The sequence below is a fragment of the Dasypus novemcinctus genome, chromosome 10, assembly GCF_030445035.2.
Source record: "Dasypus novemcinctus isolate mDasNov1 chromosome 10, mDasNov1.1.hap2, whole genome shotgun sequence".
Classification (NCBI taxonomy): Eukaryota; Metazoa; Chordata; class Mammalia; order Cingulata; family Dasypodidae; genus Dasypus; species Dasypus novemcinctus.
In genome coordinates this window covers 90,755,840-90,765,711 of record NC_080682.1, presented here as the reverse complement: position 1 = coordinate 90,765,711, position 9,872 = coordinate 90,755,840, and the positions used below count along the sequence as shown (strand labels likewise).

The 9,872-nt window shown below is 51.8% G+C and overlaps 2 protein-coding genes across 5 annotated transcripts; one reads left to right on the top strand and one right to left on the bottom strand.

Moving 5' to 3' along the window:
* Positions 1 to 2,620: 2,620 nt before the first annotated feature.
* ARFIP2 (ARF interacting protein 2) lies at positions 2,621 to 7,404 on the bottom strand. 4 transcript variants are annotated; one of them, XM_004466924.5, is made up of 8 exons: positions 7,292 to 7,398; positions 6,386 to 6,526; positions 6,033 to 6,129; positions 5,167 to 5,285; positions 4,767 to 4,988; positions 4,067 to 4,224; positions 3,744 to 3,918; positions 2,621 to 3,324 (listed from the first exon to the last, which is right to left on the bottom strand). In XM_004466924.5, exons 2-8 carry the CDS (start codon positions 6,482 to 6,484, stop codon positions 3,169 to 3,171), a joined length of 1,026 nt encoding a protein of 341 aa, XP_004466981.1. In that variant the 5' UTR covers positions 6,485 to 6,526; positions 7,292 to 7,398; the 3' UTR covers positions 2,621 to 3,168. The 4 variants fall into 4 exon arrangements, with proteins under 4 accessions (XP_004466981.1, XP_071074326.1, XP_012383866.1 ...); XM_012528412.4 differs by having other exon boundaries at positions 3,034 to 3,324; positions 6,386 to 6,486; positions 7,292 to 7,404; XM_058305813.2 differs by having other exon boundaries at positions 3,192 to 3,368.
* A 114-nt stretch (positions 7,405 to 7,518) lies between these two features.
* On the top strand, positions 7,519 to 8,436 carry TIMM10B (translocase of inner mitochondrial membrane 10B). The gene is made up of 3 exons (XM_004466925.3): positions 7,519 to 7,615; positions 7,818 to 7,913; positions 8,096 to 8,436. The coding sequence occupies exons 1-3, from the start codon at positions 7,589 to 7,591 to the stop codon at positions 8,270 to 8,272; spliced, it is 300 nt and encodes a 99-aa protein (XP_004466982.1). The 5' UTR covers positions 7,519 to 7,588; the 3' UTR covers positions 8,273 to 8,436.
* The last annotated feature ends 1,436 nt before the right edge of the window (positions 8,437 to 9,872 follow it).

Below are 9,872 nucleotides of genomic sequence, written 5' to 3'. Positions count from 1 at the left end.
GGGGAGGGGCTGCGGACCCGCCGGCGGAGGAGGTGGCTCAGACGCTGAAGCCTCGCCCACTCCCCGCCCGCTGCCGCGGAGGCCCCGCCCCCGCCCCGCCCCCTGCTCCCTGCGGCTCCTGCGGCTCCTGCGGGCGCCGCCTCCGCTCGGGCTGTGGAGCCCGGGAGCCGGAGCCCGGAGCCCGGATTCCCAGTCCCCGCCTGCCGCCTCTGGCCTCCGAGGGCTCCAGGAGGGAGGGCGGCGTAATTGGTCTCTGGGACTGGGCTGAGACTCCGTCCAGGAAGAGCAGCTGGTCCAAGTAGGGATTTCGGGAGCCTGTTCCGGCTGCCTTCTGGAGGCGCCCTTTCCAGTTTTCTTGCGGGGTCCTACAGAATAAGCCCGTCTGTTTTCTGCTGAGAGGCGGAGAGGCAGGGATTGCCTCCCAAGGCCCCCAGAGTGGAAGGGCAGTACCCAGGTGCTGACGAATTAGAAAGGTGGGGAACTTGACTGGGCTCTAGCTGCCTGGCTTTCCTTCAGAGGCCCCCTCGTGAGGAAATCATGGTTCAGAATCTCAGCGTTTCCTTTCCTCTTCCCAGAGACCCAGAGCAATTCTCAGCATCACCGCATTAAGGGAAAGCAGCCCGGTAGAAAATAATAAAAATCACTCTAACAGTAGTTGTCAGGGACTGCGATGTTATTATGTGTCAGCCACAGAAACAATTCACTTCACATATATTATCTAGTTTAATACTCATAACCTTGAGAGATAGCTTCTTTTATTAGTGCTGTTTTACAATGCAAGAAACTGAGAGCTCTGGCTCCCAGATGTTAAATTAATCCTGGTCCCTCACCTAGAAAGTGGTGGAACCAAGATCTGAGACCTGCTCTTAAGCCCTGCCTCTGATCACTAATGTTCCTTACCTTTCACGTTTAAAACGTCCCGGTGACCTATAAAATGGTGGCATATATGTGGACCCCCAACTAATAATCAAGCTGTAGTCAAATGACTGCAGTTTGACCAAAGCCCAGGAAGCCTGCCTGGGAGAGGCACTGTCTGTGACAAAGAGCAGAGTTGGATTATATGGATGCTGGTGCTGAGACTCTGCCCACTGAGCTGTTTGTTTCCTTTGGCCAGAGAGGGGAGAATGTTGAAAGATCTGGAGCACTCCTTGGCCAAGGAGAACAGAGGTGATTGCACCTGGGCTCTGATTTAATCAAAGTGCTTTTGGGGAGCTTTTTTGCCTCACACAAATTCAAATTTGGGATTAACATCAGAATGCAGCAGGGGCCATGGGAACTGCCTCAACAGCTCATCCATCTGAGTTCCAGCACTACTAGGGGGCTCCAGTGCTTGCGAATTTGTAGCTTTGCGCTGGGGCTGCTAGATTACCCAGGATGCAGAGACTGGAATCTGGATGACTTTAACCCTTGTAGGGACTACTTTCCTCAACCCTAAACTTCTCCCATGCTATCAACCTTCTACTTAAAAGCCTTCACAGCCCCCTTCATTCACAGGCCAAGTATGCATTCTCATCAGCTTATTTCTGCATTCTTCCTCCAGCCACTCCAATATTTCTCATTCCAGTCAAATTGAAATGCAAATTGAAACCTATTTTGGCTTCTCTGCCTAGTATGATTTTCCCCATACTCTTTGCCCAGCTGTCACTTACTCAACCTTCAAGTCTCAGCTTTCAAATTGACAATCCCTGTCTCCACCCCAGTCTGAGCTGGCTGCCCCTCCTCTTTGCTCCCATGGCTCTCTTTGCACTACCTGTATCCTAGTACTTATCACTGTAGTTGCCTAGTTACTTGTTTCTATCCCCCACTAGGCCATAAGCACTGTGGGCAGGGACTGTTTTATTCACCGTATTTCCCCAGGGTCTAGCTCAGTGCCTGGCAAATAAAAGCGCTCAGAAAATATTTGCTGTATGGATGAATGCAGCATGAAGGTCAGTGGGCCCAATCCCCTGTGCTCCTAAGATCTATAGTTAAGGGAAGCGGATTTGGCTCAATGGATAGGGTATCTGCCTACCACATGGGAGGTCCAGGGCTCAAACCCACGGCCTCCTGACCCGTGTGATGAGCTGGCTCACGTGCAGTGCTGATGCGCACAAGGAGTGCCCTGCCATGCAGGAGTGTCCCCCGCGTAGGGGAGCCGCATGCGCAAGGAGTGTGCCCCGTAAGGAGAACCGCCCAGCGGGAAAAAAGTGCAGCCTGCCCAGGAGTGGCACCGCACACATGCAGAGCTGACGCAGTAAGATGACGCAACAGAAAGAGACACAGATTCCCAGTGCCGCTGACAAGAATATAAGCGGACACAGAAGAACACACAGTGAATGGACAGAGAGAGCAAACAACTGGGGGGGGGGGGGGTGGCGGGGAAGGGGACAGAAATAAATAAAAAATAAATCTTTAAAAGAAAAGATCTATAGTTAAGAGGTACTGGCCTGCAGGGCAAATAAGGCTTTGGCTCCAAGCAGGCTTGGGGGAAGAAAGTAAGCCTTTAGACTATCCTTCAAACCTGTGTCAGCTGCCTGGCACCAGCTCTTTTGACTTGATAGGATCTTGGTGTATGATGAGAGAATATTTTATCACCCAGTCCACCCTCCTGGAGTTCCCAACAAATTGACCTCACTGGGCCTGCTTTTATGAAAGGTTTATTCCTAGTGCTAGGCCCCAATCTTCCAGGGCTCTAAGCACAAACTGAGTGGGTAGATGGGGGAAGTCCCATTATCCCCACCCGTTTGGTCCCAGTCCCCTTCTCTGCAATGGGCACGCACAGAGGAGGGACAAAGGGCATTGGAGGCAATATTGGCCCAGGGGAGCCCAAGAAGAGCTGCCACTGGCTGACAGGGCCTTCTGAAGCTCTGCCATTGGTCAGGAGGCAGGCTCCAGGAGCTGTGGATAGGCCTGAGGAGTGATGCCATTGGCCAGGGAGTGGTCTTTTTATAGCCTTTGGCTGATGGAGTGGAAGGAAAAGATCTGGGAATGAAGCCCAGTGGCCAGGATATAGGGCAGGGTGGCAACCCACCCACAGCAGCATGGGCAAACTGGTGTCAAGTCCCAGCAAGGGAGAGGGAGCCCAAGCCAGAGGCAGGTGGTTGAGGATGTCCCATGTCCAATTTCCCCAACCCTGGGGGCTGCCCCTCCCAATGTCCTTCTTGATAGCCAGGTTGGGCTGTGAGTGGCTCACTGCTCCTCTAGCCAAGAGGGTTTCTCAGCTCCTGGTGGTCGCAGCTTGATGTTGAACTGCTGTAGGGTCTGCTCCAGTTGTTTCTGGTTCCCAGCAAAGTAGGCAGACACCGCATTGTGGAAAAGCAGCAACTGCTTGTGCATCACCTTGATCTGAAGGTCCAGCATGGTCAGCTAAGGTTAGACTCAGCACCCTCCTTGAGGGTTTATGAGCCTGAGTTTAGGCCCAGACCAGAGGCATGTGACTCTGCTTTGATGGGGCTGAATTCTACCCAGGGAGTCAAAGGAGAAATCTGACCTGATTTGCCAAGCCAGAGATTTTGATACCCCAACCTGGGAGGGTGATTTCTCTGTTAAGCTCCTGGGACCAGTAGGCAAATCCTCCAATAGAAAAGGGCAAGGATTGAAAGGAGGGTAACCTGGAAAGGTTTCAGGGGTTGAGGAGGTTGGGAAGAGTATACCATTCCTTAGCCAGGCTGGGCTTCCTGATTCAGTGATAGAGGGGAATTAGGGGGAATGTTAGTGTCATAGATGGGAAGGTGGACCAGGGTCAAGAGGGATAGGGTTAGCACCTTGTTTTCTTCCAGGAACTTGAGCTTGATGGCTACATCTCCCCGCAGCTTCTCGTACTTGTCCCGATGGGCCTGGAAAGTGGCCTGGGCGCTCTCGATTCTGCCCCGTGTCCCTGCGTCCCGGGGACCTAGGCTCAGCTCCTCTAAATCTGTTCTGTAGGCGTCATATTCCAGCCTGGGGAGGGGGCGATAAAGGCTGGTCTCCACCCCTTTTTCCTCCACACATACTCTCCTTTCTTTCCTGGATTCTTACAACCTTAATGCCCAAACTTCCACCCATGCCAGCCAACTCCCAAAACCTTAGGCCCTGCCAGCGCCCACACCTGGCAGCCTCATACTGTTTGACAGTCATGAGTGTGTCTTCCATGGTCTTAGTGACCAAAGTGTTGATGCTAGAGACAAAGAAGTTCACGGCCCCTAGCAGCGTCTCCCCATTCTTGCACAGCAGCTTCTGCGTCTCTGCATTGTAGCCAAATTCCTCCTGAAGACAGAAGGGAGGGACAGGCCTTGAGTAACAATCCTGACTAGAGTTGTAGGGCCCTTCACTCCCCTCATCCCCAGGGAGGAAACAGCCATTGAATTACACTAAAACACCCAAAGACTGCTTCCAGTAAGGCTCTCTCAGCCAGAAAGTTAGGGGGCCTCCCTGGGAATGCCGAGAGTAGGAATGGGGAGAGTGGTGCTTCTCAGATAAATTCACAGGACTGCAACAGGGAGAGATAGTGCAGCAGCCAAGGAAAAGGCTCTAATTAGGCCAAGCACCACCGGCATTCTCGCCAATGCAGAGAAGGGTTACATGTGAGTCACCTAGTGTGCGCCTTGCCCCAACTCCTCCAACTCTGGACCTCCGTACACACCCTTAGGCTGCCTCCACAGGTGAGTGTTCCTGGGGCAGGGCTGGGCCCACCCTGGAGGGGTTCTCCCTGTGGGCTGTAGGAGGGAGGGAGGGAGGGTGGCTGAGGGGTGACTGCCTGAGATGGCCTGGGCCCAGTCCCCCCACCCTCTTTGGCCTGGCTGAGGCACCTGAAGCTCTGGGGACTTCTGGCTGAGGTCAGCAAACGCATCCCCCAGTGCATGCTGGGTCTGCAGCAGGCTGTAGAGGTGGGCTGTCAATGCCCGGCCCAGCTGCAGGACACTCTCATACTTGCGCTTCGTCTCACGCAGCAGTTCAATCTGCAGCTCTAATTCCAGGTCCACAGTCCGGGAGCCTCTCCCAAATCGCTCTGATAACAGCTGTTTTGTACACTGATTGGGAAGTAGAAGAATAAGTCAGGGACCCTAGCACCCCCACACACTACTTAAGTACCTACCCCAGCAACCCTAGGCTCCTGATCTCAGTCACAGATGGGATACTGGGGTCTGGGGAAAAAGGAAAAGTTTCCCAAGGGAGTTTTGGGGATACAGAGAGGTGTTTAAGTCCCACCTTGTATGTGTTGATGCCCCACTTCTTGACGATGTCAAACTTCTCTCCGGCGATGCCCCGAGCCACCTCATCTCCGGGGCCACTGGGAGGGGCACTGTGAGAAGGATGGCATCCGGACCCTAAAGGACCAAGTTCTCTGACATCGGCCTCTTTCAGACACAACCAGACACCTCTGTGGCCCTACCCAAATTTCCCTCCCAGTGCCTGAAAATGAATTTCCTGAAGGAGCAGAAACTACAGACATAAGCAGATTCCCCTGCTCACTGGGGGAAAATTAAACCTTGTGCCCTGAGACCTAAAACCCATATACATCTCCATGAGAGCACCTGGTCTCCTTCTGAGGAGTGTGAGTGTGTGTGGGATGGGGGTGGTTGTTGCTAGAATACAGTCTCTCCCAGGGTAGAAGAAACAGAAGAAACTGACGAGTATATTGGGGGAGAGGAGTATCAAGATCAGTTGATCCTAGTAACTGGAAACCTGGTGGCTTTCCCATGTGGAATCCTAGTCTGTATGACATTTCAGAGCTGTTTGTTCCTCTAAATTTAAGAGTCTGAAGTAAAACTCTAAGAAACCTCACAAAGTTCAAAATCAGCCTCAAGCTACAGAGCAGTAGTACTTCTCTGACCTAGAAATCTTAACTTGGCTCAGGTGGTGGTAGCAGGGAAAGGACAAATGGGTGCATCTCAGGGGTTAAATGACAAATGGGAGCAGATGGACAACCCTGGGAGCTGGCCATGGGCTAAGGAGGGCTCATGGGCTTCCTACTAGCAGAAGTTCCCAAGACCTCCAGGTATACATCCAATACTCCCTGGAACTATTCCTGTCCTCCCTCTTAACTCAATCTTCCTGTCTCTGATCATTCATACCTGTAGGAATGAGTCCATCACCAGAGCCCCCATAGCCACCAGACACAATGCTGGTTTCATTGAGGTTGGGTCCTGACACCATCACCTGCTGGAGGTCCTATAGGCCAGAGAAGAGGGGAACTTCAGGAACATAGGGCAGCTGAAGCATTTTGGGGGTGGGAACAAGGTTGGATTGAAACATCATAGAGGGCACATACAAGGGAAATCTGCACAAAACCAGAATGAAGATTTGTAAAAAGATTAAGAAGAGTTAGATAAATTAGGGGCAGGCAAGTGGAATGAGAATGAGAGCCCAGGGCTTGAGTAGGGATTGCTGAACTGAAACAATTAGGAGAAGAATTAAATAGAAGCACCTGCTCCAGCCCATCATCCTCAGGAAGCTGCCCGGCTTCGCCATTCCCATGGATGGGGATCTCCATTGTGGCTGCCTTCCCCAGGATCCCGTCCGTCATGGCTGGAGAAGTGACTGGAGTCAAACTCTCCACCCCAGGGCCCTGCAAAACCCGACATAGATAGCTCTGCAAACTGTCCAGCACTCTAGAAGAGGAAGGCCTCCCTGGACATTGTGAGGTTTTAAGAAGTTGTTGCAAGGGCTTAAGTGTGGCCTGGGGTCCAGCCACCTTGCCTTTTCTCAGCTGTATGTTTCTCCCTCCAAGGTGCACATTTATATACATGCACAGCTAGGCCTCAGGTGTCTTCAACTCCTCAAAGCATGATCATGCTTTCAATCATTCAGTAGACATTTAATGAATGCCTACCATATGGCAGGCACCATTTGAGGCACTAGTAGTGAACAGGAAGGTGAAATCTGTGCCCTCTTGGAGCTTATCTCCATTCAGGTGTGTCTCCACCCACAAGGAAATGAACCCTTTTTCAGGACTCAGGTGTCTGCTCCCCATTTAATTATGTCCTCTATTGCTTGATCACTCCTTTTACCACTCTTTTGGTGTTTCTTCCACCTTACTTCGGACAGTCTCTCCCTCCTCCACCCCATGCACCTCCCCTCCTCGACATCTCCCCAGGATGAATCAATTGCGGTATGTTCCCCATCGCTAGTAAAAGCCTCTCCTTCCCAAGACATAGGAAGGAGACAGGGCCTTCCAAAGTCAGTTCTGTCTCCCCAGGTGTGAGTCCCCGCCCCACCCCCACACACCTGGGCATCAGGTGTGTCCCCATCCTCCTCCAAGGCTGAGGGACATCTTGCCCTTAGGGCAGGTTCGTGCGTTCAACTCCCCCTCGCCCAGGTAAGAACCTCTCACCTGGGGCTGGGCTGCTCTTCCCCTCAGGGCGCCAGGCCCGGGTAGCGCTGGGACCTCCGGCTCCAGTTCCCGTCGCGATCCTAGCAGCAGGTCAGGAACTCGGCGGAAGTGACGACCCCTGCAGGGCAGAAGAAGCCGGCCACGTCGCAGATTATAAGGGCGGAGGTGACGTTAGCTACCGAGGGCAGGGCGATCTTTGAGCCAACCCCTCAATCCTTGGGGAACCCTGCTAGATCACTTCCGGGGTGTTACCGAAAAGTGACAACGGAAGTGACGTAGGCGCGCGCCGGCGGCGGAATGGAGCAGCAGCAGCAACTGAGAAACGTGAGTGGGCGCTAAGTCGGTCCAGGGCCATACCTTCAGCTCACATCCCTGTCCTGGTCGTGGATACCCGAAAGAGCTAGGGGACCAAGGACTGGGAGCATCTGGCTGTGATGCGCGGCCCTGGGAAACCTCGGGCGGCGGGGCCTGAATTGAGGTGCGGAACCCGTTACCGCTGAGTCCCTGGTCCCCTTTTTCCCCCCAGTTGCGGGATTTCCTGTTGGTGTACAATCGGATGACAGAACTCTGCTTCCAGCGCTGCGTGCCCAGCCTGCACCACCGAGCTTTGGACGCCGAGGAGGTGGGGAACTGAGTACTGAGTAGGAGTTCCTCAGTTACCGGTCGACTGCCCATCTCCCTGCTTCCTCTATCTCCAACCCTGGCCTTTACACGACCGTTGGTTCTAGGCTGGGAATGCAGAAAGAAGGAAATGGGGCCTGGTAGACCCCTTTGACCTCTGCTACCACCCTGTCTTCCTTCCAGGAGGCCTGTCTGCACAGCTGTGCAGGGAAGCTGATCCATTCCAACCACCGCCTCATGGCCGCTTATGTGCAGCTCATGCCTGCCCTGGTACAGCGCCGCATCGCAGACTACGAGGCCGCCTCGGCTGTGCCAGGTGTTGCTTCTGAACAGCCCGGAGCCTCCCCGTCAGGCAGCTAGCTGGCCTCACCCCAGGAGGGGAGGGACTTGAGGGGCCCTCAGATTGAGGGATCCAGTGGACCTTGGGTTGGCTGAAGCCAGTACAGAGAGAGTGAGGGTTTGCCTGAGAGCTGGGTACCCCGTTGCTTCTTTTCCTGGAGCCAATAAACTGGCTTTTTACTCTGTTTGGTTTCTATTCTGGGTAGGGAACCTCTGCTTACTTTATTGGCACATTCCTTTGTTCTGTAAGTCAGTACATACTGCTAACTTCAGACCTGGCAGCTGAGAATTACCTCTATATGCAGAAGGAAAACCTCAACATTTCCAGACCCTGGTTAAAGCAGGGTTTGTGGGTACAAGTTTGAGACTGATAAAAGCAATAGGAAGTTGGTTCTTTCCCAGATGACAGAGAAAATGGGTGCTCTGACTTCAAATTTCTCACTCCTGAGCCATGTCTGCATTAATTAATAACAATATTTTCATGGACTGTATCTTATAAGAAAGGATTCTGCCAGGTTTCAGGAAAAGAAAGGGATATCTAAGAGCAACAGATCAAAAAACCACATGACTTCAAGGCACTAACTCCTAGGAAATCAGTGATCACAGAGCAGAAATGAAACCTATAAATGTTCCAGGATGTTCTAGAACTTCATCAGTTTCCTGAGGTTGTTACTTTCTTATTTTCTGTCTTCCCAAGATAAGCAGTAAAACCTTTGAGCAAAGAAGAAGGTATGTGTGCTTGTCTTCAGGATGGGGAAAACATAGGGAACCATATTCTACAATACATACCTACAAGAGAATTAGATTGTGTAACTGAAAAAATGGATAAAACCAAATTTTCAGGACCTCTTTAATGTCTCAGTGCCTACTCTTTGTCTATAATCTTCTAACTTCAGCTCTTCTACTTCTGTAGCCCACATTATTTCTACTGTATCCTATTCTTTGCTTTCTGATTCCATCCTCTCCTTTTTTTTTATTATACACTATTGTATTTTTATTTATTTATTTTTAATTGATTTTGTAAAAATATTACATTAAAAAAATATATATGAGGACCCTTTCAACCCCACTACCCCCACCCCACCACTCCCCCCCCCAGCAACACTCATTCCCATCATCATGACACATCCATTGCATTTGGTAAGTACATCTCTGGGCACCTCTGCACCTCATGGTCAATGGTCCACATCATGGCCCATACTCTCCCCCATTCCATCCAGTGGGCCCTGTGAGGATTTACAATGTCTGGTGATTGCCCCTGAAGCACCATCCAGGGGAGCTCCAAGTCCCAAAGACGCCTCCACATCTCATCTCTTCCTGCCATTCCCCATACCCATTAGCCACCATGTCCACTTTTCCCACTCCAATGCCACCTTTTCTCTGTGGACATTGGATTGGTTATGTCCATTGCACCTCTATGTCAAGAGGAGGCTCAGATTCCACATGGATACTGGATGCAATCCTCCTGCTTTCAGTTGTAGGCACTCTAGGCTCCATGGTGTGGTGGTTGTCCTTCTTCAACTCCATCTTAGCTGAGTGAGGTGAGTCCAATAAATCAGATTGTAGGTGTTGGAGTCTGTTGAGGCTCAGGGCCTGGCTATCACATGGTCAGTCCAGAGAT

Excerpts from the sequence above, each read along its gene's own strand:
- TIMM10B (XM_004466925.3), top strand. The coding sequence starts at position 7,589 with ATGGAGCAGCAGCAGCAACTGAGAAAC. Across the intron at positions 7,616-7,817 it reads AGCAGCAGCAACTGAGAAAC|TTGCGGGATTTCCTGTTGGT; the intron begins GTGAGTGGGCGC and ends TTTTCCCCCCAG. Across the intron at positions 7,914-8,095 it reads GAGCTTTGGACGCCGAGGAG|GAGGCCTGTCTGCACAGCTG; the intron begins GTGGGGAACTGA and ends TCTTCCTTCCAG.
- ARFIP2 (XM_012528412.4), bottom strand. The coding sequence starts at position 6,484 with ATGACGGACGGGATCCTGGGGAAGGCAGCCACAATGGAGATCCCCATC. Across the intron at positions 6,130-6,385 it reads AGGATGATGGGCTGGAGCAG|GACCTCCAGCAGGTGATGGT; the intron begins GTGCTTCTATTT and ends TCTGGCCTATAG. Across the intron at positions 3,919-4,066 it reads AAACAGTATGAGGCTGCCAG|GCTGGAATATGACGCCTACA; the intron begins GTGTGGGCGCTG and ends CCCCCTCCCCAG.